Raw genomic sequence first — 27181 nt, forward strand, 5'->3', positions numbered from 1 at the left:
GATCGATAAGTAACCCCATGACAGGACACAACAAGGTGCGTTCCTCAAGCGGCCACTATTGGGCGCCATGTGTGGGACTTGATTGGAGATTTCCGACCATCTCAGCAACCAACTGCAAAGCGAATGCGGTAAAGTCCTTGGTCTCCACCGCTCGACTCCTACTCGACGTTGGCTGCCTGGAAAGGATGGAGTGCATGGTTCTCCAGTCGTCGACCTAGTCTCCATAGTCTAGAGACTCGATGTCTGTGCCAGGGTGACGATAAGCATCCATCTTGGGGGGATGGCTACCATATCTTTCTATCTTTCCGACCGCAAACATATCTGACCGGTCGATAAGAGAGTAAGATAGCCGTCGATTTAAGTCGTAAGCCGTAACTCGTGACAATAGGACCGATGCGGACCAAAGACCAGGTCGGAACTATAAGATGAACATGGCCAGTCGCCACCTAGAGGAGAGGGCGGTTCAGGAACGTCAAGAACTCCCCCGACAAATACCATGGCGACTGTTTATGTGAATGGAAATGTCTACACCGTCGACTCCAGCATTCCGCGCGCTGAGGGCTTTGTTGTCCAGCCGGATGGCACCTTTGGCAAGGTTGGCACGACGGCTGAACTGACCAAGTTCGCTTCTTCCACCGGCGCCCAGTTGGTCGATCTCAAAGGCCAGTTTGTGATGCCGGGTCTGCACGACGCCCATTGCCATCTCCTGGTTGCCTCGCAGGAAAAGCTCTTCGAAGCAAAGCTGGGCCTTGAAGCCGGACCAGACGAGACAGTTCGCAAGCTCCGAGATTATGCTTCGTCGTGCCAACACCTCGAGACCGTGGGCAACTGGCTCATCGGCAACTTCTATCACTGGCGCAACTTCAAAGACAAGAAGCCTGACCGCAAGTTCCTCGACGACGCCTTTGGCGATCAGCCGGTCGTGATCCGAGAATACACCACCCACAACATCTTCGCCAACACGGCGGCCCTCAAGGCGGCGGGATACGAAGAGAACCCTGAAGATCCATGGGACGGATACTACGTACGGCGGGAGGATGGAACAATCACGGGAGAGCTGGTTGAAGGTGCTGCCAAACGAATGTGGTCATCCATCCCCAAGGGCACCCCCGAATCGCATGTCGAGGCCCTGGCCTATGGCGTTAAGATGGCCAACCGGTTCGGCTTCACTGCGGTCCAGGAGGCATCCGCGAACGCGGTGTATCTCGAGGCAGCCAAAAAGCTCGATGAGATGGGTTTGATGACCATCAACCTTGACGCGCATGTTGTCTTCTGGGGCGCCGCGTTCAGCCAGGAGATTCCTGAGACCCTCATCAACAGCATCAACAAGTCGTACCGTTATGAAACCAAGCACTTCAATCCCAACTTTGTCAAGTTCTGGCTGGACGGGGTCCCGTGGGAACCGCATCTTACCCACTGCCCTCTGGCAGAAGATGGCAAGCCCGATTACAAGAAGATTCTGGTGCCTCCGGCCATCTTCGCCGACGCCATTGAGCGATTCGACAAGGAGGGCCGCACATGCAAGGTGCATGTCTGCGGGCAAGGCTCCGCCCGCTTCGCTCTGGACTGCTTCGAGGACATGCGTAAGCGTCGCCCCAACGGCCCAAAGCATGAACTCGCCCATAATATGGATGTCCACCCAGACGACTTCGACAGGTACAAGAGGCTGAACATCACGGCGGAGATGAGCCCGGCCGTTTGGCATGACCCAGACTACCAGCCGGAGCATAACCCTATGTCGGTATATCCGTTTACGGGGCTGAGGGACGCCGGTGCTTTGCTCACCATTGGGAGTGACTGGGTCTTTGCCCCCGAGACGCCCAATATCTTCCCGGGTCTGCAGGCACTGCTCCAGGGCCGCAAGGGCTGGGAGATGGAAAAGGAAGACATCCTTCGCATCATCACCCTCGATGGCGCCAAAGCCACCAACAGAGATGGCAAAGAGGGGAGCATTACCGCTGGGAAACTAGCCAACTTCATCATCCTCGATCGAGACCTGAGCACGGCCGAGGATATTAGCACCACCGTCGTGCGCAAGACTTTCTTCGAAGGCAAGGAGGTGTATGACTATGAGACTGACGACCTCAAGCATTTCCAGGGGAGACCAGGTTAGATTGTCGCCCTAGCCACACAGAAATGAGGGTATAGCTATAGTAAGGAGATAAGCGCAAAGTGGCGACAATTTGTATATCGAATACATAAGATCGACGCCGAGTTCATGTTCCACTTCGTCTGCTGGACAATTCGGGGGGCCTGAGGCCGTTGACTTGTGCCTGGTGTGCGACTTGTGACTGGCGAGCTCCTGCAACAGTCGCCGATCTGTAAAACCCTCCTCTCTTGGGTCGTTGTCGTTGTGATCCATGCCCTCCACTTGGAGCGGCTGAACCATCAAGCTGATTCCAAATTACTTTCCGAAGTCCCCAGCGGAAAACACGCCCAAGTGCTCTGTTGGCGCGACCGTTACGGTGCACTAATCAGAGACAAGCCAAGGATTATGTGTGCGAGGACTGGGCGAAGCAGGGATCTTGTGTCGACGCGGCAACGTATGTACTGTAACTGCAAGAGAGTCGAGGGTTGGTCTCGCACGTGTCATTCACTGCTCTTCCCAAACCCCTGCCCTTGAAAGCGCCAAGCGACTGCCTTATCTATGCGAGCCGAGACTGTTCTTGGATAACGGGATCGCTTGCTGCACACGAAGTCCTTTGCAGGCAGCCGTCCAGAAGAGTCAGCGAATAGCGGTGGATCTCGTCCGCCTCTCGACCTCGATTGAGATCCGGGAAATTCCTCTGGATCAGGGACAGGAGCAGCATGCATGAGGCGAAGTCGGAAAGCCAACGCTGTAGTAGTAGAGCTATGCAAGGTCCCAGGCGCTGAAACAGACGCTATCACCTTATCCAATCGATGGTCTTGCGGATTCGCACAGATAGGGCGGTTTTGAGTTCGGATCTTGATAGTCCTGACAGGCTGTTCTCGTATCCCCATTGGCCAGCCTTTGGCGGCTCGGAATTTTTGATTTCTTTCTCGTGCTGTAGATAGATACTGAGTACGTAAATTGATTGGTTCCACTTCGCTCCATTGAATACTCTGTAGGTTCGCCGACGGTGATGAGCGCACTGGCCACAATAGGGGGCTAGGAGAAAGACTGGGGATTAATGTTCAGCTGTGCCTTTGGACAAGCAACATATTTCTTCGTCGGCATCATCTAAAGGAATTCGATCGCCGGTTTTGTGGTATTGCAAACCAGGCTGGTAGGCTTTACTGGGCTCGTTGAATACTGCGGCATCGAACGACCAGGAATCGTGCGCACTAAAAAATGGGGCGAGCCGGTGGAAAGGTAATAACGCAACGACAGTAAAGGAAGGTCGGATCGATGTCGTGGTCTCGCAAACCTACCCCATCGTTGTCTCCCAACCTTTCTCGATCATGACGTCCATCCAGTAGACGTTGGACAAACCCATGTCCAGTTGGTCCCAAGTGTGTTTGACAATCTCCACCATTTGCCGGATTGGTTTGGCTGGGAGCACATGCTCGAAAGTCGACAGGCGGCCGATGATAAACTTTCTCGCCTCGAGCACTTGGATGCTAGTACTCGCGGGGCCCGAGATCTCGTTGGTATCTACACCAGTGATGCCTGGGCCACTAGAGTATTCCGTGGCAGAACAAGTTCGCAACTCGCTTGCCGTAGCGACCAGCAGAAATGGCTGGACGCAGCGGGTACGTGACTCTGTCGGGATGGATCGCAGCAAGTCCACAATTTCAAGGGCAAGTTCGGTCAGCCTCCGGTAGATGTTTTCTTCGGGCATGTTCCAGGCCGACTGACAGTCGAGCTGATCCTCGTTGTCTTGCTCTTGCGGCGCCAGGAGATCAGGGAAGACACGATACAGCTGGAGCAGACCCGTCCGGCGATATGCTTCAGCAATAGTAAGCAGGTGAATGACGGGTGTCTGCGCGTCACCTGGCGAAATCACGCTTTCCTCGGTCGGAAACTGGAGATTCTGCAATCTGCGAGCTAGTGATGCTGCCGTCTCGAGAGCTTTCCGACTGGTAGCAATGTCCGATAACGACGTGAAGAACGGTCGATTTCGGATACGTTGACGTTCCTGTCTGACCAACCGTCCGACCTCGAACACAATAGCCTGAGCCTCTCTGGCAACTCCCGTCCAGGGATGAGGGAAACTTGGTTCTACTGCCTGGCTGGCTTTGGCTTTGTCGGGAAGCGCAGGCCCTTGGGATTCCGGCAAGGGCAGAGGCATTGTGATATCGCTGACATAGGATAGAAGCATTTCCCAATAAATCATTGCCTCTTGGAAGAATTGCAAGTTGCGCTTGCTGTTGTTCTCAAGAATCGAAGGGATTTGTCCCATCTGGATAGCATGCATGATGGTGCGTGCATGATCGAACTCTTTCTGTCCTAGGTCGTTGGCTTGGTGCCAACTCGCTGAAAGACCAAGCATGATGAGAGTCAGAAGGGAGCCAGTGTCAACCTTCGAATCCCGTATGTCGGCTTCTACACAAGAAGCCGCCTTGTCACGCATTTGTGCGCCAACAGCATGCAAGTTCGGGAAGACGTCCGTAAGGCACGCGGCCGCCATGCTCTGAACCACGTAGAATACCGATGTCGACGACTTCCAGAGTTTCGACACGGTCGACCGAAATGGGTTCAATTGACTGTCATAGCACGAAAAGAGGGCTGCGACCTCCTTGAAGTAGAACTCTACCAACATGGAGCTGTAATCGTTCATGATCTTTGTGGGCACCTTCTGTTCTCGAGTGATCCGCACATCCGTTTCTGCCTGCGTCATATTTCCGGTGGTTGGCCAGGTAGAGGTTTTCGAGAGGGTGCCGGAGAGTGAGGGGCTCCAAAGCTCCGTCTGTAGCAGAAACCCTGGCTCGTGCTGCTGCTCTGGTGACACGGAGAATCCAGAGCTGTAGTGGACCACTGAATTGCTGTAGCTCGTGGGCGCAGATTGGGACATCCCTAGGTCTGCCATGCTGTCCCATGGAATGTTGACGCTGTGTTGTCCGTCCAGGCCGGCAAACAGAGCGTTATTGTCTTGCTCGGCAGCTGCGAGAATATCATCCTCGCTGAGATCCGTGAGGGAATGCTGAGGCGCTGATCGGTGCAGTTCCTCTTGATGAGCATCCAGGGATGTATGTGGAAGCAATGCTTGAGTATCTGTCGACGCTCGCCGTCGCGGCCGTTCAGCCCGGTCGAGTCCGTGAAGGGTTGGGTCATGAGCAGTATTCGCATAACCAGGACATATTATATTCCGCTTTCCGCAACGAAGACACCTCGGCCAAGTCTCATCACATTTCAGCTGAATTGAAAGTGGGAGTAAGTATAGGCGCAGCGGAAGAGGGACAAGTTGTCAATACCTTCTTTTCCTTGCATCGAGCGCACCCATTGCGCGACCTCTTGATGCCGCCACGCATTGCTAGAACGGCGCAGAAGTGCAATTAATCAATCTCTTGAGGAAGCAGATCTCGTCATGAAATACCTGGGTATGATGAGCCAGAGGAGGTATCTTTCGGGAACAGCCAGGATCCAAGCTGTCTGAACAGAGAACACAACGCCTGAGTGATTAAGGTTTCGCTGGCTGGTCATCAGGAATGGCACGGCAAGGACCCTCCTCGAGAATCTCTTTGGGCCGTCCCCACGGCCTAAGGCTGTTCGGCTGACAGCCTGGGTCATCACTTTTCCGCTCCAGTTTCCTCCGCTTGCTGCGAGATAAGGGGCAGATGGGGCGGTATCAGTGGCTTATGTAAGAACCCAACTCGCTGTGAGGTGCCACTCTGGTACAGCCGAGTCTCCATAAATCCTCGGCCATGGGAGAAGATGCGATAATAAAAATCGGTATCAAGCAAGCTAGGCCGATCAAGCCTTCGACGGTGCACCTGGAAATGTCGACATCCTGGTCGAAGACGAACAAACGGTCCTGGCCTGCTGCCTATGAGGCGTTGCTGTGGCCCACTTAGACAGATGCGTGTCCCGTGCTCCAGTCTATTCAACATGCAATCGATAGCCTGCCACGCCTAAACGTTTGATAAGCACTGGCGACGTGGTCAGGGCATTGGATGATGGGGTAGTGCATTTGTGAGGAGCGCATGCAGCCAAGGCACTCGGCCACGATTTTCTTTTATCTGCTAAACCCTCGCAAACAGGTGGAAGTAGCTTCCGGGTCAGATAAGTAGTATGCACTGGTCTCCCATACCTTGTAACAGCAAAGCAAGGATGTGCCCCAAATGCAGGCCGAACCCTCTGGTCGCAAAGGCCAGGAGAAGAGACATGCCCACAGTCAAGAGCATGAGGAATGTGAGACAGATTGGGCCGATGCTCCGTGAATGGGCAGCGCTTCATGATGGAGATGACGACGGAGTGACGAACTCCTCCTTTGCCACGGTACTCGACAGTCTTCCTTGTACTCTTGGAGATGAAGCAGCCTCGCATCAAACAAATGCCAACCCACTTCACTCTTCGGTTCAAGGTCATCCACATTCCATCTTGTGCCTTGGCTCTGAGATACCCCGTCGCTTTTGGAGACGTCATCCTCGTCCGGGACTATGAAAAGGTCGTGGACGAAAAGGGCACAAACCGATTGCCTTTCCCATTCCGTGTATGGTCTTTGGCGCTCTTCAATATGATCAAGTATCTGCTGGGAGTGTAGCTGTGGTGAGGATCCCAGTTCTGCAGGCAGAAATAGTTGTCTCCGCCTCCCAAACATGCACCCCATGAATGCGGAGATTGTAAATCCAGAAAATTCCGCGGAACATTATATCCTGTCGCTGCCAATTCTGGATGTCGGGATACCTTTCCATTACATCATCCAGGATCGTGTGGGAGTCAGGCATGGGTACGACTCGCAAAGCCAATACACCTGCGATCGAAATACTCGTCCCAATCATCAATTGCCGCTTCTCAAAGGTTGAATGATCAGAGTGGTGGGGAAAGCTCTGGACGAAATTCCGCAATATGGGGTCGTTGAATAGGTTCAGCGGTCCGAGGCCTCGGAATTCAAACATGGAAGGAGACCAGGTATCAGGTGGGATTCGATGGTCGATGTGCTGGTGAGGTACACACGCTGTAATGATGAGAGGAAAGTCCGGATCAAGATCCGCCGCCTTTTCCCGATCTGACGAGACGGATCGGCCGACGGGGATATTACCATATCACCCGACAGACCCCCCGAGGTCAGCAGAGTGGTAGTAGCGGAGATGGACGCAAGAAGGTTGATCATTTGAGTAGAATGCTAGACTTCTAGCAGGCCTCTGACAATCCGCGGGGAAGCCGAGAGAGGATCATACACAACTCTTGTGGGAAAGGCATCCCAGGAGAGGACAGCTGCTGATCAAGCTTGAGCTCCTGGAAGGCTTTTTTGTGTAGCCAGGGGAGTCTGGGGCGATTCTCGAGCGGCCGGCCTGTCACAAAGGATCCCAATGACTTGTAGGCAACCAATCCGAGCCTGACGAACTTGAATCAGGCGGACTCTCATGTCGGGTCCTGCGCCTGGAAACAGCGGACCTCGGAGCTGAAGCATCTTGTCCAGTCTGCCAGAATGCATGCCTACACCACGTTGGTTCCCAACCAGGAACGCCAGGGTCATAAGCCTTGTCCACGGTTAATATTGCCACGTCGTCTGTGCGGTCGTTGGAGTGAAGTTGGTTGTTGAGGCCAGCAATTGCGTTGCCTCGATGCGTACGAAAGCGGCATCCTCGACAGTGGACCTGACCAAGCAGAGGAGAACCGCTGCTCGACAAACAGAATGATGGTCTCGAATAGGAGCGAATGTTCAAGGGCAAACGGAAGCAACATTGAGAGATGCGAATTCTCTGTACCGATAGGCAGTGAACGATCTGTTTCAGTACTCTTGCATATTGTGGTCAAGTAGTCCATAGTATTTTGAACACATTCGGTTGCTTTAGTGGGGAGAGATAGAAACGGGTTAACCAGCGTTCCGTTACGAGGAAGACGTTGGATCGGGGCAAGGGTGGCTGGACGGTAGATTGCGATGGTCGCTTGTGTCGACCGTCTCCCCTGGCGTTTGCAGCACCTTCATCTGTTGGTCGAGAGTCAACCTCGCCATGCAATGAACTTTTGAGGATTCCATTGCACGAAAACACCAGCCTCGGTGCTTGGTGACAGGCGCGAGGATGGCTCATATCTCTTCCAGCGTATTCTCCTGTAGGCTTGGATTCGCTTTCTCTGGATCGCAAGCCTTCGAGCTAGCCGCTGCAGACAGGATCGCATCGGAGGCCACGGTTGGTTCTGCGGCCGCCATTCATATCCAGCCCTACAGGGAGGCGAAGGGATGATGGATTCGAAGAGAGGACTCTGGAGACAAGAGCTGGAGAGAGTGTGGTATTTGACCATAGAGTCGTTTGTTGCTGACACATTTCAGGTGGAGAATTGGATGGAACGGCCTTTCAAGTTTCGCGTAAAAATGCTCGACAAGGAAAGCAAATCCTCGCGGAGAGAATTAGTGTGTAGCGAGGCTACGTGAAGCACCAACCTGCTACTAGTAGTAGTAAGTATTTGCTTCTGCGTACGTATCTCAGTACTAGGCCAACTGCCGGCGATATGCCGATGCCGTCACCCACTGCAAGACACTGGAATAGTGCAGCAGGTACCTGTGATATAAATGGGCCTAACCTCAGTTTGGAAGGTACCAACTAACTATTCCATATTCGGTACATAAACCCGTAGCCAGAGATACAGCGCAGATCAGGTACGTACCTAGATGAGGTATATGCCTGGCATGTATCTACCATAGTAGGTACCTTTAGGTAGGTAAGGTAGGTATTGTACAATCTGAATCAGACAATGTGTCTGGCGTGCCAGAACGCCAGGTGGAAACCACCTGTATATTGGCCTTTAAAGCCACCAGGACGACATCTGGACAGCCTGACCTATGTCATTAGCCTCTGTGTGGCTCGACCTCTCCAGGAGCGTAGTCGTCCTCCTGTCCTTGGTCTTGTTCATTGAGCCCATCATCACCATCCTCTGGTTCTTCATAACCCTCTGCCATATCAAGCTCATGGTCGTCCGTGTCCCCGAGACTCTCGTTTGCGGTTGCGATGAAGCTAGGTCTTGTGGACAGCTTGCTTTTACTAAGTCTTCCCTTTCCACTGCCACCCGCGATCGGAAGTGAACCATGCATTGTGCGGCACAATGCTCGATATGCGCTTGCCCATTCTAGCTCCTTCTTGCTAGCATCTTTTGGCAGATATGCGGCCACCGCGTTGCTGGAGGCTTCATTAGCCTTGTGTGCTTCCGACGCATCATAACGTTCTGGCAGCTTCAGAAATCTCTCTAATGCCGCTTCGTCGAATGCTTCGCCGCCGAGGAGCGCATCGACTTTGGCTTTCAGAGCGATGCGGATCTTAGCCACAGTTCCATTGTGATACCACCCGAAATACCGCCGTTCGCACTCGTGACGAATGTAAATGTCCGGCACGTCTACCAGCTTCTTGAGTTGGGGCTCTTGCAGGTCACACAGCTGCCACACTTTGCCATCGGGAGGAATATCCTGCTTGCCCGTAAAGATATGGGACATTCTGTCCTTACTCCGAACCCAAGAGCGACCAGTCTCGTCCAGACTCTCACCCTGCGCGCGATAACGCGACACCAGTTGGATGAGCACACTCTGGTACTTGCGATACGAGCGGTCTTTTCTTGGGTCTACGCCCAATTTGCATAGTGTATCTCGCCAAGGCCCTGACCGTATGGCAAAGGCGACGTATGCAACAAGGTGTCGGGCTAAGAACATCGGGGCGTCATCCGGGAAACGATTGAGGAGGGCTCGCCGGGACCAGATCGGCCGCTCTTCAAACAGATCCTTCATGATGCTGTACACCCTGCGGTGCGGCTCTGGTAGTTGCGACAAAGGGGTGCAATCTGGGTTGGGTGTGTCTGGCCACTTCTCATCGTCATATTGACACTGATACGTCAAAAGCTTTTTCGGGGCCTGCGTATTCCGCAGCGTTTTTTGACCGGTTACTGGATCTGCCACCGTTTTGACCGCTGGGTTTTGGCGGTAGGTATAGTTGAGTGGCAGACTTGAGGTAGACCACACCGGCGGCGGGAAGGTTTCAGTATCAGCCAGACCATATGTTCGTGGAAGGGACCATTCTTTGAGTCGCGGATATTCTTGCGGAAGTATTTTGGTCTGCAGCTCTTTAAGGAAGGTCGACCCCTTAGAGGAGTACACATAGTCAGGCATGCTCCGCCACACGTGTGTCGAGCGGATCCCACCAACAACCTCGACTTGACTTCTGTGAGGGTTGTCTTTCAAGGAACGGAGAAGATGGTAAGCATCCTTCCTCTGAAGAGGAGCTGTGGCGTGCTCAAGAAACGGCTCGTCGGAGCCACGCTTTCTTTTTCTCCCTGTCCGCTTAGGCACGGTAAATCGTAGTAAAAGATTGTTGGTTTTCCTGTTGTAAGACATCACCGTCCGACTGGCAGGGTCGTCAGGCTGGAAACTCAGCCCTAACGGTCTATCAGTGTTGACGGTGAGACACTGGGCAATCTCCTTAGGTCCCCCAAGCATTTCCACAGCTTTGTCGACATTTCGAACGATGCACGGGTGTTCAACAGAGATAATAGGTGTGTTTGGCACCGGATACCATGGCGCGGTTGATGAATTTCTTGATGGGTTCGTCATGTCGAGCTCGTGAGGACGCCGGCTCAAGGCAAGGAGATCATTTCGGCAAACCAGATTTGAGAAAGTAGTGGCAGGCCAGGATTATGGCCGTCACGGTAAGTAGTACTGCAATAAGAGACGCATACCTAGGTAGATAGGTAGGTAAGTTGTGTACCCGTACCTGAGTATAGAGCCGGTGTAGTGCCTTACCTGGTAAGTAGTAGAGTATTAATACTTGAACTGCGACCACTGTACCTGGTACCAGTAGCGGTTCAAGTTCTACCTGAGGTCCTTACGTATCTCCTCTTGGCATCGATCTATAACGTCTAACACCTCTGTAGTGCTACTCTATCGCAATTTAGCAGTAGATTAGCAACAGATTGGGGATGCTCTAGCCCAAATGTAGCTAGAGTGTAATTTGTTAGCAGATTGCGCAGCACGAGGCCGTGTCCCCCGCCCAAACAAGACACTAGACCTTCTACTGACCGGAGAACAAGCCACTGACTGGCAGCTGCAACACCATTACACTCCTCAATCAACTCACTTTACACTTACTGTGCCCATCCATCCACGAAGTCACGCAGTTCTCAAGCCAGCAATTAAACCCACTGGCTCTTTTCCCATACCTCTCTTCAATGGACGCGCTCCTCCCTGCATACTCAGCCCTGAAGCATTGAGCCAAAACTTGTGTTTGAAGCAAGGCTGCACCCTTCCGTTCAATTGCATCTCTCACTTGAGAAACCAAGTTGTAAGCCCACCTCGTGCCCTCACTTCCGTTGCCTGCTCGTCACGATATGCCTGACCACCTCTTTACAGATTATCGTGCTACGAGCCTACCGTCCTTATTTTACACGACCCTTTACGATGAGTGGTTAACGAACCTACGCAGCGACTGCAACTCGATACTCCGTAACCCTCGCAACATCCGTACTTCTTCTCGGCCCTCGACGGCGTGCCTCCGACTTGAACGACCACTAAAACACCCACCTTCCACAAACACAACTAGTGACCTCACAGATCGTGACGAGGTTCGTCATTCCGAGAGATATAATTGAAGTTCATTGCCGAAAAGATGAAAGGCTTCAGGCAAAGAGTGGTGTGTTTTCCTTGCCTCGTTTGACCGATCTGGTCCCATGGCGGCGATTCATCTCTTGGACGAGGCGCCATAGCTTACTGGTATCTAGCACGAGCAGTTGTCGAGAGCAAAGGAGTCAAATAAATCCTCCAAGAAAAAGGATTCAAGTTCAGCTACCGCGTCGCCCCTCTCTACCTCTGCTACTCTGGCCGGCGGCGAATCGAAATCCCCAAACAGCTCCAATGCTGCCACGCCCAGTTCCTCGACTACGAACGTGAATGATGTACGGTCCAAAAATACTCCTGGTGACAGTGGTGCAGGCGGACCTGCGAATACTTTGCACCCTGGAATCCTTCCTTCTGCGTCTGGAGCTGCAGGCCAGCACTACATACCACAAGGAGCTGGTCAGGGTCCTGGCGGGCCGGGTACCCCTAGCAGGCAAGGCGGACATCTCGCACCGAGTGTTATCATAAGCCCAAGTGCTCCTCACATCCCCGGTCCAGGCGCCACAGAGACAATGCCCGGTGACCTTGCGCCTCCGAAGGCGGGCCAAAAATCCCTTCTCTTCGACCGCCTTCAGTCAACGCCCAAAGATGTGGCTGAGGGAATTCGGACACCCAAGAGACAGCATTCCTCCCGGTTTGATGTCTCTGACCAGAGGTCTCGAGAGCTGGAGAAACTACCAGGCTTCCACGAGGTGCCGCCGAACCGACGACAAGAGTTGTTCATGCAGAAGATTGACCAGTGCAACATCATTTTCGACTTCAATGACCAGACCGCAGACATGAAATCAAAAGAGATCAAACGCCTTGCTCTACATGAATTGCTGGATTATGTTGCGAACAATAGATCGGTCATCACGGAGCCGATGTATCCCAAAGTCGTCGAGATGTTCAGTAAAAACCTGTTCCGGCCGGTTCCTCCTCCGGTCAACCCTCAAGGCGAAGCCTTCGACCCGGAAGAAGACGAGCCCGTTCTTGAAGTGGCTTGGCCTCACATACAAGTCGTCTATGAATTCTTCCTGCGCTTCATTGAGAGCCAGGACTTCAATACCAATATTGCCAAGGCATATATCGACCACCACTTTGTCCTTCAGCTCCTCGAACTCTTCGACTCGGAAGACCCTCGCGAAAGGGATTTCTTGAAGACCACACTGCACCGCATCTACGGCAAATTTCTGAATCTCCGCTCATACATTCGGAGGTCCATTAACAATGTCTTCTTCCAATTCACCTACGAAACAGAGAGATTCAACGGGATCGCAGAGCTTTTGGAAATCCTGGGGTCCATTATTAATGGCTTTGCACTCCCTCTGAAGGAGGAACACAAACTGTTCTTGACCAGGGTGCTCCTCCCCCTCCACAAAGTCAAGAGCCTGAGCATGTATCACCCACAGTTGGCCTATTGTATCGTTCAATTTCTGGAGAAGGATTCTGCTCTTACGGAAGAGGTATGTCCAAGTCTCCGCTACGTCGTTCACACCATGACTGATCACCGCGCAGGTTGTTCTTGGCCTCCTCCGCTACTGGCCCAAAACCAACAGTACCAAAGAGGTGATGTTCTTGAACGAGGTCGAGGACATCTTCGAAGTTATGGACCCTCAAGAGTTCGCCAAGGTTCAGGAGCCACTGTTCAATCAACTGGCCAAATCTGTTGCCAGCCCCCACTTTCAGGTACGTCCAGGTCCATGTCTCTGGCAGAATTTGGCTGATACACAGCAGGTGGCAGAGCGTGCACTGTATTTCTGGAACAACGAATACTTTTGCAACCTCGTCAGTGACAATGTCGAGACAATTCTACCCATCATGTTTGCACCTCTGTATGAGAATTCCAAGGGTCACTGGAACCGGTATGTTCACTCGTCAGCAATTGCCTCTGGATGACGCTAACCTGGTTAGGACAATTCACGGCATGGTTTACAACGCGATGAAACTGTTCATGGAGATCAACCCCCAACTCTTTGACGAATGCTCCCATGATTACAACGAATTACAGAACACCGCAGCTCAACGCGAGAAAGAACGCGAGGCCAAATGGGAGAAACTCACCGAGCAGGCGAACAAGAACCGAATTAAGCTCTCGAAGCCACCCTCGACCCCAGCCATCAAGGAAGTGCCTGAGACCGACGCTACACAAGATAATCAGGAGAGGCTTGATGCTCTGAAACTGCACGATGACTCGATATCTTCGAAGCCAGCATCAGTATCAGTAAGTCTTCCATGTCCAGGACGGAAAGCACAAGAACCGCGACTTTCCTGAACCTGTCTCGATCTTCTCATTCGCTAAGACACTCTCGTATTCTTTATAGTGACCTTGATGGCTCTTTCTGACAAAGTTTTCGATAACTCCAGAGGCGAAGGGCAGATTCACACGGCCACACCAGAGCTCGTCGGTCCAATAGCGGCTCTGACGGCAAGTCGAGGAGACACCGTGCCCAGTCGGGCAGCTCAGTCGATCTACATCGGACAGGGCCACACGTGCAACGGCGTGTCAGTGCCACGTCACATCACTGATTCCCTCTACTCGGCGGTCGACTACGACGTGCACCTGGAAGAGGCGTAATCGGGTTTTGTGCGACAGGTCAGCGGAAGTCGAAGCTGAGGATTTTGCGTATTTTGAGCCAACGATTGCCAGCGGACACCGGCCTGTACCGTGATCCAGAAGGGTCTACGTTGGCTTTGAGATGATATTGGGTGAGAATCGAACATGAGCCTGCAGTGTTGGCCACTGCGATGAAGATACGTGCAATGTGGCCAGGCTGCCTATTGATGGCATGAGCAGCCCTGCCATCCATGGTGCTGATGGGGTTTATTGATGTGATGACGAATGGTGAATACATGTTTCTCTCGAGCCTTTGTTCTGTGCTATTACCAGAGATATTAATGATCAAGTGATTAACCGTTCTCGACTGAGACTATGGAAGACCTGTCTTCTCCCTAGTTTCTCCCTAGTCTCAGTATAAGCCCCGGCCGCACCGAGCGGCGTCCTTTTGTGACTGGAGAACAAACTATCTCCTTCGTGCTCCTGCTCCTGCTCCTGCTCCTATATATTACTCTAGATACCTACTAGTATCTTAGTATCTACTAGTATGGGTACCTCCGCAGACACCATCCAATTGGATCAGACCATATGAGTAGGCTTGAGTCACGTGATGAGACTACGCCTAATAAAGTTAGATCGCCTCTGTTAGCGGGCTCGAAGTTGCGTCGCGACCGCCCGCGATTTTGATGCGTCTCTTCCTCCTCCGTCTCCAACTCTGCAAAAGTCCCCCATCAGTGCAAGTACTGGACTCTCGACAAGGCACTTCGAGGCCACGGGGCACCTCAACACCTCGATCTTTTACTTTTCCTTGATCGTACCTTTTAATTCGACTGGTGTCACTCCTGTATTTCTTTCACCTTGGAGTGCCACAGGAAGGGAACCTTTATTTGTTCTGCGACTATTTAATTGGCGTTGATTCGCACCGATGAACCTCGTTACTCTAGAGGCCTCATGAAGTCGCCTGAACCTCTTGCCGCACAACCCTCCTGCTCGCGGTCTAGACTTCTACGTGGCCTGAGATATAGCGGCGCCGCTTGAGGAATATCCTAAGCCATGGACGCCTCCCAGAAGATCGATGTCTATGCCGCACGACTCATTGATCCCAAGATCGGTACGGTTCTTCCAAGCGAGATCTCTCGTTCTTTACTGACAGCTGGGTTCCTTTAGACACACGGACAAAGTCCAACATCGCCACGGAACTTCGTGACTCCACCGAAAACCTATGTTCGGTGTCTGCGACTTACACTAAGTTCCTTGCAAGGCTATGGCCGGTGTTTAAAAAGATCCTGGAGGGGAAGCCCGACTTCAACCCTACGTCGTTCGAGCATGTCCTTCGAAACCAGATATTGGAGATACTTCACAGACTACAACATGGGTCGGCCGAATTTGAGCCCTATGCCTTGGACGTTGTGGAAACGCTCATGGACCTGGTGAGGGTTGAAAACGAGGACAACGCAGTACTGTGCCTGAAAACGATCATGGACATCGAGCGACATCAGCCGATCGCGACCGCTTCCAAGGTTCAGCCTTTTCTCGATCTTATCCAGGAGATGTTCGAATTGATGGAACAGGTGGTGCGCGACACGTTCGACTCGCCTGCTTCCCATCATCAAGCTACCTCCTCGACGCCCAATCCTTCTGGCCAGACTTTTCAATCTCCTCGACCCGGTTCGCCAGCGACAACTGTCTCTGACCCCGGCAATGAGAAGAAAGAGCACACACCACTGGCGAAAGGCATGCACTCCTTCAAGGTCCTGTCAGAATGCCCCATCATTGTGGTTTCGATTTTCCAAGCGCACCGCAACACAGTCGCTGCCAATGTCAAGAAATTCGTGCCTTCGATCAAAGGCATACTGTTGCTCCAGGCTAAGGCCCAGGAGAAGGCGCATGCCGAAGCCGCCGCCAACAAAACCGTCTTCACTGGCGTCAGCAAGGAAATCAAGAACAGAGCAGCATTTGGAGACTTCATCACTGCCCAAGTTAAGACCATGAGTTTCCTTGCCTACCTTCTAAGGGTCTATGCCAACCAGTTGACGGATTTCTTGCCCACCTTGCCCACCGTGGTCGTTCGACTGCTCAAAGATTGCCCGCGAGAAAAGTCAGGGGCGCGCAAGGAGTTACTTGTGGCGATCCGACACATCATCAATTTCAACTACCGCAAGATCTTTTTGAACAAGATAGATGAGTTGCTGGACGAAAGGATCCTGATTGGAGATGGCCTGACCGTTTACGAGACGATGCGGCCGCTGGCTTACAGCATGCTCGCCGACCTGATCCACCATGTTCGAGATTCACTGGATCGAAATCAGATCCGCCGCACGATAGAAGTCTACACCAAGAATCTGCATGACAATTTCCCCGGCACGAGTTTCCAGACCATGAGCGCCAAACTCCTCCTCAACATGGCCGAGAGCATCACCAAGCTGGAAAATAAGGAAGATGCGAGGTACTTTCTGATCATGATTCTAGATGCGATCGGCGACAAGTTCGCGGCTATGAACTATCAATACAACAATGCAGTCAAGCTCAGCAAACAATATGCAGACAAGTCCAAAGAAAACCAGACAGAGACGTACATGGACGAGAAAGATCACATACCCGACTGGGATGAGGTGGACATTTTCAGCGCTACGCCGATCAAAACCTCAAATCCGCGTGAACGGGGTGCCGACCCGGTCAGCGACAACAAATTTCTGTTCAAGAATCTGGTCAACGGCTTGAAGAATATGTTTTACCAGCTCAAAACCTGCAATCCGCCAGGACTGAATCTTGACCAAGCCAGCGTTCCTATGAACTGGTCCGAAGTTTCCTTTGGGTACAATGCTGAAGAGACGCTTGTGATCACGAAGCTTTTCCATGAGGGCGCTCGGGTCTTTCGATATTACAGTGCGGAGGCCCCTGTGCCAGATCTCCAATACTCTTCCCCTGTGGATTTCATGGCGAGCCATTCCATGGCGCAGATGACTCGGGATGAGAAGGAGCTTCTCGAAAGCTTTGGCACCGTCTTCCACTGTATTGACCCTGCCACGTTCCATGAGGTTTTCCAGGCCGAGATACCTTATTTGCACGAGCTCATGTTCGAACACACGGCGCTTCTTCACCTTCCCCAATTTTTCCTCGCCAGCGAAGCAACATCCCCAGCCTTTGCAGGAATGGTCCTCCAATATCTGATGGACAAGCTGCCAGAGGTCGGCTCGGCCGACATCGTTCGCTCATCCATCCTTCTGAGGATGTTCAAACTGTCGTTCATGGCCGTCACGCTCTTTTCTGCCCACAACGAACAGGTACTGCTCCCACATATCACAAAGATCATCACACAGTGTGTGCAATTATCTGTGACGGCGGAAAAGCCAATCCATTATTTCATCCTGCTTCGCTCTCTGTTCAGGAGCATCGGCGGCGGACGGTTCGAGCTTCTCTACAAGGAGATCCTCCCACTGCTCGAAATGTTACTAGAGACTTTCAACCATCTACTTCAGGGCGCAAGAGACCCTCATGATCGGGATCTCTACGTTGAGTTAACGTTGACGGTTCCTGCAAGGCTAAGTCACCTGTTGCCGCACCTGAACCACCTCATGCGGCCGTTGGTAGTGGCTTTGAGGGCTGGACCAGATCTTGTTGGCCAAGGGCTAAGGACACTGGAACTGTGCGTTGATAACCTTACGGCGGACTACCTCGACCCGATCATGGCTCCCATTATGGATGATTTGATGACGGCTCTTTTTGAACACCTGAAACCTCAGCCTTATCAGCATTTCCACTCGCACACCACGATGAGAATCCTGGGCAAGCTTGGTGGACGAAACCGCAAATTCCTGAACCACCCGCATCATCTGACGTACCGCCGCTACACGGATGATGAACCTAGTTTCGATATCAGACTTATTGATACGAGCCGCGATCGAGCTTTCCCTCTTGACACGGGCTGCGACTTGGCGATCCGCAGATTGAGCGAGACGGCGAAGAACCCAAATACAAAGCCTCTGGACCTGTACTATAAACAGCAGTCGTTCAAACTCATCACCAACCAGGTCAAACTGCTCATTGGTACTGATCAAATTCCAGACGACTTCGCGGCCCTCCTGCGGCTCCAGGCGAATGACCTTCTCGCCCGCCGCTTCACCACGTATGCAGATGTGCTTGCTGACAACGAACTGGGCAAGTCGGTGATGAAGCGTCGGGAACAGGAAGAGACGCTGAAGAAGTTGTTAAAAGCTTGCTTCAGTGCCACAACGGTGCCGGATCTAAAACCTCAAGCTGAAGCATTCATACAGAATATCGCCCGCCATTTCACCATCGTTGAGCTCGGCCAGGCTCTGTGCGATGCCGGACGAAAAACGAAGGAGTTTGACGTCCACCTCGGGGAAGGGGCCGTCCATCTAAGCACAAGGGTTCTTGCCGATGTGGTTTGCCATTGTTTGGCATCGGACAATGTCACCATTCGAGAAGCAGCTGAAGCTTCGATGGTTGCAGTTGTTGACGCCGCTCGCACTATCTTTGGCAGTGAAGAAAAGGCTGCCCGGCTTCCCTTCTTCTCCCATCTTATTCAGACATTCTGCCATAGATGTCGCGAAGTTGAGTGGTTCACAAAAGCGGGTGCGACATTGGGGATCCAGTTCGTCATCACCAAGCTTGGCCTGGGGAATGCCTTTCTCAACAGTAAGCAGCTTGAAATCATTAAGGCGTTGCTGTTTGTCATCAAGGACACGCCACAGGAGGTTCCAGCGAGTACACGCAAGACCGCGCAAGAGACGCTGGAATTTATCCTTCGTAAGGTGTGTGCTGGGCAAACGCGAGAGATGCTCACCAACGAAAAGAGCGCAATACATGCCCTTTCGATTACATTCTGCGTTGAGCTTTCCCACATGAACAAGAACACACGCGAGACCGCACAGCGTGCATTCTCGGTTATGGCAGAAGTGGTAGGTGTCGAGGTGCACGAGCTGATCGCACCGGTTAAGGAGCGACTTTTACAGCCCATCTTCAACAAGCCCCTGAGAGCCCTGCCGTTTCTCTCGCAGACCGGATTCATCGACGCGATCACTTATTGTCTGAGTTTGGGCCACGATCTTGTGCCACTCAACGATCAGTTGAATCGCTTGATGATGGAGTCGCTTGCTCTTGCCGATGCCGATGCCGAGATACTGCATCCAAAACCTGATGAGTACAACAATGCGCAGCTAATTGTCAATCTCCGTGTCTCCTGCTTGAAGCTCTTATCGCTTGCCATGAGCCTGCCAGACTTCGCCACCGGGCCTCAAAACACCAGTCGCGCCCGGATCATTACCGTCTTCTTCAAGCTGCTTTACTCCAAGTCCCCGGAGATCATCGACGCTGCTAATGCAGGCTTGAAGGAGGTCTTGGTCCAAACCACCAAACTTCCCAAGGACTTGCTCCAAAACGGCCTAAGACCCATCTTGATGAATTTGCAAGACTCAAAGAGACTTACGGTGGCCGGACTGGAAGGACTCGCAAGGCTGTTGGCGCTGCTGACCAATTATTTCAAAGTGGAAATCGGTGCTCGATTGCTCGAGCATATGAGAGTGATAGCGGATGACCAGTTGCTGCAGAAGGTCTCGTTTGGACTGATTGAGCAAAATCAACAAATGAAGATTGTGACGGCGATCTTCAACGTCTTTCACCTCCTGCCTCCGGCTGCCACCAGCTTCATGCCTGACCTCATCAACAACGTTCTTGACCTAGAGGCAAAGTTACGCCGGACCGTGGCCAGCCCTTTCAGGAAACCACTGATTCTGTACCTCGACAAATACCCACAGGAGACCTGGTCGTTCTTCCAAAGTAGGCTTCAAGACGAGAAGTACGGCCGATTCTTTGGGCAACTTCTGGCATCGGAATCGAGTCCAGCTCTGCGCGAGACCGTCATGAACAACACTGAAGCGTTCATCAAGGCAGCCTTTGAGGCTGAGACTGCCCCGCAACGGCACACGGCAGCGATCAATGGTATCCATATCGTCCATTCGATATGCATGTTCGGGTCCTCAAAAGCTTGGCTGCGTGAGCAGGAGCCGCTCCGCCTCAAAGTCCTTGCGGCTGGTCGAGAGCTTGAAGGACAACTTCGGAGGGATCTGCTGCAGCCTTCGCAGCGACTTCGCGCAGAACAAGCAGGAGATCAACTCATGGACGTGCTAGCACAGTATCTTGAGTCGGCACTCCAAGATCTTGATTTCATGATGGAGGTTTTTTCTTCATCCGCCCAAGGGCAGATCAAATCCCCGCTGAAGTTGACGAAATTTCTGTTCGATGCCATTATCACGGAAGAATCGACTAGCCTGCGATTCAATATCATTGAAAGATGCCTCGAGATATATTCTCAGAAGACCGAGTCGCACAAGGTGAAGTCATTCCTCTTGCACAACGTTGTGAACCCGACGATGGCTAGAGATGTGCAGAATACTCGTGGTGATCCCAAAGCCGGTCCTTTAGCGGACCATAAGCTGTTCAATCTCTTCCTGGAACGTTTGTGGAAGCCGGCCGCCCCTGATGCCAATGAGGATTTGTCGCAACCTGGGATTGACCATTCCCGTATGGAAGCATTGCAACTCTCAGCCTTTGTGCTGAAATATCACAAGGATGCTGTGTCTGAGGATCGCAAAGACATCATCAAGTATTCATGGGGTCATATTAAACTGGAAGATGTCATTACCAAATATGCCGCCTACGTCCTGATCTGTTATTTCATCCGATCTTATGACACACCTGCAAAGATCGCAATTCAGATCTACAACCAACTCCTGAAGGCTCACCAGAACGAGGGCAAGGCTCTGGTTACGCAGGCACTGGAGGTTCTGGCTCCTGTTCTCCCGGCCAGAATGGGAGGTGCCACGAATGCTCCTGGAGACAAACGATCGCCGCACTGGGCTCGTCTCCCTCGAAAGATCCTCAATGAAGAAACAGGAAATCTACAACAAGTCCAGAGCATCTTCAACTTCATCGTGCGGCAACCAGACTTGTTCTACGAATCCCGGGAGTTCTTCATCCCCACAATCGTCCAGATGCTTCATAAGATTGCTCCTCCGCCAAATCCCTCGAACGAGAACAAGAAGCTTGCATTGGCTCTGATCTCATTGGTATTGCAATGGGAAACCCGTCGGGTATCTGCGGTCTCTCCATCGCAGTCGACAACGGAGTTGAGTCCTTCGCTCAAACGAGACTCAACAGGCGCACAGCCACTTCAACCGCCGCCAGTGAAGGAGAAGGCCGAATACCAGATACCGCTGGAGCTTCGGACACTCGTTGTGAAATATATGATCACTTTCATCACTGCGCTGCCTGAACGGTTCCCTGTTCCAGCGGCGGAACTGAAGGCTAAGACGATGCAGAAAGCTCAACAGCAGGCTTTATCTAACGACCTGGTCAAGAAAGCCGTGCAGCTTCTCCGCGACCTGCTAGCTCCCAACCTATGGGCGGACGTCGACGTCGGGCTTTACGAGAAGCTCCTGGAACCCATCCTGAGTGGCGAGAAGGCCGACAAGGTAGATGAAAAGCAACTGACCTGCATGATCAATGCTTTGCAAGTTATGCGCATCCTCTTGAGCACGAAGTCCGATGAATGGATCATGAGTCATATGGAGAGGGTGCGGAACCTCCTGGAGAAGCCGCTCAAGATGGAAGAACCTGAGATTCAAGACTGTCTGCACCTGGTCAAGGATGACGACAAGTCTCTTCCTCTGGTTCGTCGCGTTCTCGAAGCCGCCCCGAAGCAGAGAGCGGAAGATGAGGATGCGATGGAACTCGACACTCCCCCCTCGGACTTCCCTACCAGATATTCCAAAGTCTTGATCGGAGAAGCCCTTTCATCTGGGAACTACATCTCTGGCATCAACAATCTCTGGACATTGTCCTTGGTACGACCCAGTGACGTTGATGACCATGTTAATGGCGCAATGAAAGCGTTGCAACAAAAGCTTGCAAAGGAGCACATCAACGCATACGTGATACCGCCGGGACCGCCACCACAGGGTTGGCGTCTGGGCGAACCACTGATGGATCCTTACGAATTTGCTCTCGGAGTTGACCTGATCAAGAAGACCATTGATATCCTGTCTTCGCGGATGGCTGAGCTCAACGAACAACGCCGACCGTTTCTCAGTGTGCTCGCTTCGCTGGTGGAGAAGTCTTTCAACGTTGAGTTGTGCAGCAAGGTCTTGGACATGGTGGAAAAATGGGTGTTCGATTCCAACGAACCTTGGCCGACCCTCAAAGAGAAAACCGCGGTTCTGCACAAGATGTTGATCTTTGAAAAGTGGCCGACTCAGACCCTGCTCGAGCGTTTCCTTGAACTGGTGATCAAAATCTATGAGGATCCAACGGTGACGAGGACTGAGCTGACAGTGCGTTTGGAGCACGCCTTTTTGATCGGCACTCGTGCCAAAGATGTTGAGATGCGAAACCGATTCTTGAACATCTTCAATCGCGCCCTCTCCAAGACCGCTAGCTACCGGCTGAATTATGTCCTGACCCTTCAGAACTGGGACACTCTCGCGGACTCATTCTGGCTCAAGCAAGCCTCGCACCTCATCATGGGCTCTGTGGAGATGTCCATGCCTGCGCGTCTCCATCCTGAAGATGTCCGAGTGTGTCCCGTGTCCGAGCTATTCAGTCCAAGTTTTGTCAACCCAGAACAAAGAAAGGACGACCTGTTGATCGAGGACAGTCTTGAGGCGCTTGTCGTGGCCCAGCAACGTTTCAATCATGAGATTCAGGAAGTCAAGGTTCGGGATCTGCTCGACCCCATCACTCAATTACAGCACACAGACGACACCCTGGCGTACGATGTCTGGGTCAAGCTTTTCCCTCTGTGCTGGTCTGCACTGAACAAGGACGAACGACTTGATCTGGAGAAAGGCATGGTGACTCTTTTGACTCGGGAGTATCATCAACGGCAGCTAAACTTGCGGCCCAATGTTGTGCAAGCATTGCTTGAAGGAGCTGTTCGTGCACGACCAAGATTCAAGGTACCACCCCATGTCATGAAGTTTCTCAGCAAGACTTATGATGCGTGGTACACTGCCCTCATCTATCTGGAGGAAGCTGCCGTGGATCCTTTGATTGATACACCTCAAGTCCGCGAGAGCAACCTTGACGCTTTAGTGGAGGTGTACGCCGGTCTCCAGGAGGACGATCTATTCTATGGTACGTGGAGAAGACGATGCAAGTTCATGGAGACCAATGCCGCTCTGTCTTATGAACAACATGGAATGTGGGACAAGGCACAACAGCTGTGGGAGTCGGCGCAGGTCAAAGCTAGGACCGGCGTCGTCCCCTTTTCCCAGGGAGAATACTACTTGTGGGAAGACCACTGGATGATTTGCGCACAGAAGTTGCAGCAGTGGGATATACTCGGCGAGTTTGCGAAGCATGAGAACTTCAGTGACCTCCTCCTCGAATCAGCCTGGCGAAACTACGAGGCTTGGTCGGGAGACGAGAATCGCAACCAGCTGGACTCGATGATCAAGTCGGTCTCCGATGCACCAACCCCAAGACGGACATTCTTCCAGGCTTTCATGGCTCTGTTGCGGTACAACTCTAAGCAAGTGTCGCGCGCCGAGTTCCAACATGTTTGCGACGAGGCAATCCAGCTATCCATCCGGAAATGGCATCAACTTCCCCGTCGTATCACGAATGCACACATTCCCATCTTGCAAAACTTCCAGCAGCTGGTGGAGCTGCACGACGCCAGTGTCATCTGCGACAGTCTCATGGGTACAAATGAGCGCAATCTGGACAGCAAATCACAGGAAGTCAAATTGTTGCTCCAAGCATGGCGCGATCGCCTGCCAAACATATGGGACGATATCAATGCATGGCAAGACCTAGTCACCTGGCGGCAGCACGTCTTCCAGCTGGTCAACTCGACGTATCTGCCACTCATTCCACAAGGAGGGAACAACGTTGGCAGCAATTCCTACGCATTCCGAGGCTATCATGAGACCGCGTGGATCATTAACAAGTTCGCACACGTCGCTCGCAAGCATCAAATGCCGGATGTGTGCATCAACCAGCTCGGAAAGATCTACACCTTGCCCAATATCGAGATTCAAGAGGCTTTCCTCAAATTGAGGGAGCAAGCCAAATGCCACTATCAGAACAAGATGGAGCTGAACAACGGCTTGGACGTGATCAATAACACCAATCTTAACTATTTTGGCGCCCAGCAGAAGGCCGAGTTCTATACCCTGAAGGGCATGTTTCTGGCCAAGCTCCAGCATGCCGAAGAAGCAAACGAAGCTTTCGGTGTTGCCCTGTATTATGATCTTCGGTTGCCAAAGGCCTGGGCTGAGTGGGGTCAATACTCTGATCGCAAGTTCAAGGAGAACCCGACCAACATCGAAGCGGCAAGCAATGCGGTCAGTTGCTATTTGGAGGCGGCCGGCCTGTATAAGAGCGCCAAGTCGAGAAAGATGCTCAGTCGAGTGTTATGGTTGCTCAGTCTTGACGACGAAGAGGGCCATATTGCAAAGGCATTTGAGGATTTCAAGGGCGAGACTCCTGTGTGGTACTGGACCACATTCGTGCCTCAGCTCCTGGGCAGTCTTGAGCATAAAGAAGCTCGTCTGACCAAGACAGTGCTGGTCAAGATTGCCAAAGCGTTCCCTCAGGCACTCTTCTATCATCTGCGGGCGACAAGAGAGGAGTTCTTGACGAAGAAGAAACAATTCGAAGCCCAGAAACGTCAGCTCAAGGCTCAGCAAGAAAAGGCAGAGGCGAATTCGCGACCGGGAACGGCCAATGGCGAAGCTTCCGTCAATGGGTCGTCGTCTCCCAAGCCAAAACAAGAGCCCAACGGAGACAAGCAGGCCAACGGCACCGACGTGGCACACAAAGAGGAACCGAAGAAGCCGTGGGACTACACCGACGAGATCATGGCTGGACTGAAGACCGCCTTCCCATTGCTTGCTCTCTCCATGGAGACCATGACGGACCAGCTGTCCAAGCATTTCAAATGTCCACCAGACGAAGATGCGCATCGTCTCATTGTGGCCCTGTTGAACGACGGTCTAGCATACATCAGCCGGGCTCCGTTGACTTACGCCGAAGGGGCCAAACTTCCGCCGTCCACGGAAGCCAACATTGCCCGGTTCGTGACCTCGGTTCTGCCTGCGCACATCCGCAAGTCATTTGAAGCCGACTTCGTCCAGACCAGGCCGACCATGTACGAATACATCCACAAGCTCCGACGCTGGCGGGACAAGTTCGAACAGAAACTCGACCATCGACAACAATGGGCTCCCCTCGAGTCTTACAGTCACCATCTAAGCGAATTCAAGTTTCTCAAGTTCGATGACTCGGTAGAGGTTCCTGGGCAATACCAGCAGCACAAGGATAAGAACACTGATTTTGTGCGAATCGAGCGTTTCATGCCCACGGTTGAACTTGTTCGAGGCAATAGTATCTGCCATCGTCGACTGACCATCCGTGGCCACGACGGCTCGTTACATCCGTTCGCCGTTCAGCATCCTACCGGTGGCAAGGTGCGCCGCGAGGAGCGCATTGTTCAGCTCTTCCGCATCTTCAATCAGACCCTGGCCAAACGCAAAGAGTCTCGACGTCGCAATCTTTATTTCCATCTCCCCATCTTCGTGCCGATTGCCCCCTACATCCGCCTGGTGCAAGACGACTCATCCTATGTCACTCTTCAATCCGTTTACGAGGACTACGTGCGAAAGACACCGGGCATGTCACGGGATGATCCGATTCTCTTCGTTCTCGAAAAGTCGAGGGCTGTTGCCGAACAGCAAAAGACTACGCCACGGACTCCGGATCAACTGACGGTCATGAAGACGGAGATCTTCAACGCAATCCAGGAGCGATGGGTGCCCAATACCATTGCTCTGCACTACTTCCAGTCGACATACCCGAGTTTTGCAGACTTCTGGCTGTTCCGCCGTCAGTTCGCCTACCAGTTTGCCGCCACTACGTTCATGACCTATATCATGCACATGTCGGCTCGCTACCCCATGAAATACTTCATCTCTCGTTCCACCGGCGACATTTGGGCGAGCGATCTCCTGCCCAACCTCAACTCGGCTCGCGCGTACTTCTTCAATCCTGAAGCTGTGCCGTTCCGTCTGAGCCCCAATATCCAAACATTGATGGGGCCCTTGGCCGTTGAGGGCATCTTTACAGCGTCCCTCATGGCCATCGCGAGATGCCTGGCCGAACAAGATCAAGGCTACGAGATGGAGCAACAACTCAGCATCTTCGTTCGCGACGAAATGTACAACTGGGCCGCAAGCCGGTCTCAATCCTCAAGTGCGAACGAGCCGAAGATGGAAGGTCAACACCTCCGGGAACTTGTGGCTCAAAATGTGGATTTCGTTGTTCGTCGAGCCTTGACACTGGCCAAGACGCAGGGCAGTATAGGCAGTGACGGCGGCGTCAATGGTGTATTACCGGCTTGCCAAAATGTGGTGGACCTGGTCAGTAGGGCGACCGACCCTATGAAGCTCAGTGCAATGGATGGATTGTGGATGCCGTGGCTGTAATCAGTCAGAGAGTGGTTTTGTGGCATATGGGATGGAACGCAGCAAGGGCGTTTGGGCGGGGTTTGACTATGATATATACCGGATGATGGCAGAGGAGAGACGACAGCTCGCGGTATGGCTCGGAGGTTATCTTGCAACATGGTGAGGGGTTTCAATTGACGCTGTCATCGCTTTGCTTTACTTTTCGCCACAATGGGATGAGATTGCCTTGATCACTCACACTCGAGGCTCAACAGCAGCACAACGATGATCATGGTTGAAAAGGGGCTTGGGTCATTGTGTCTTATATGCGACGGCGTTTAGATATGGCGTTCAACACGAGATTTCCCACGGGATTACATTCAGGACATGCAGGAGAAAAGCCTGGTCGAGGTATACAGGGAATGATGTCCAGGAGTTTCATGGGGCAACGTTCCTTTCGG

The 27181-nt window shown here is 52.5% G+C and overlaps 5 protein-coding genes across 5 annotated transcripts; 3 read left to right on the plus strand and 2 right to left on the minus strand.

The window, feature by feature from the left end:
- Window positions 1–496: 496 nt before the first annotated feature.
- A1O1_02016 (uncharacterized protein) lies at window positions 497–2113 on the plus strand (the record flags this gene model as incomplete). The annotated part of the gene is made up of 1 exon (XM_007722928.1): window positions 497–2113. The coding sequence occupies one exon, from the start codon at window positions 497–499 to the stop codon at window positions 2111–2113; it is 1617 nt and encodes a 538-aa protein (XP_007721118.1).
- Window positions 2114–3389: 1276 nt separating this feature from the next.
- On the minus strand, window positions 3390–4991 carry A1O1_02017 (uncharacterized protein; the record flags this gene model as incomplete). Its single annotated transcript, XM_007722929.1, has 1 exon — window positions 3390–4991. The coding sequence occupies one exon, from the start codon at window positions 4989–4991 to the stop codon at window positions 3390–3392; it is 1602 nt and encodes a 533-aa protein (XP_007721119.1).
- A 3921-nt stretch (window positions 4992–8912) lies between these two features.
- On the minus strand, window positions 8913–10658 carry A1O1_02018 (uncharacterized protein; the record flags this gene model as incomplete). The annotated part of the gene is made up of 1 exon (XM_007722930.1): window positions 8913–10658. One exon carries the CDS (start codon window positions 10656–10658, stop codon window positions 8913–8915), a length of 1746 nt encoding a protein of 581 aa, XP_007721120.1.
- A 1051-nt stretch (window positions 10659–11709) lies between these two features.
- A1O1_02019 (uncharacterized protein) lies at window positions 11710–13971 on the plus strand (the record flags this gene model as incomplete). Its single annotated transcript, XM_007722931.1, has 5 exons — window positions 11710–11733; window positions 11822–13162; window positions 13215–13385; window positions 13431–13561; window positions 13611–13971. The coding sequence occupies 5 exons, from the start codon at window positions 11710–11712 to the stop codon at window positions 13969–13971; spliced, it is 2028 nt and encodes a 675-aa protein (XP_007721121.1).
- Window positions 13972–15306: 1335 nt separating this feature from the next.
- On the plus strand, window positions 15307–26759 carry A1O1_02020 (transformation/transcription domain-associated protein; the record flags this gene model as incomplete). Its single annotated transcript, XM_007722932.1, has 2 exons — window positions 15307–15364; window positions 15421–26759. 2 exons carry the CDS (start codon window positions 15307–15309, stop codon window positions 26757–26759), a joined length of 11397 nt encoding a protein of 3798 aa, XP_007721122.1.
- Between the last annotated feature and the right edge of the window lie 422 nt (window positions 26760–27181).

The sequence above is a fragment of the Capronia coronata genome (assembly GCF_000585585.1).
Source record: "Capronia coronata CBS 617.96 chromosome Unknown acBCG-supercont1.2, whole genome shotgun sequence".
Taxonomy (NCBI): domain Eukaryota; kingdom Fungi; phylum Ascomycota; class Eurotiomycetes; order Chaetothyriales; family Herpotrichiellaceae; genus Capronia; species Capronia coronata.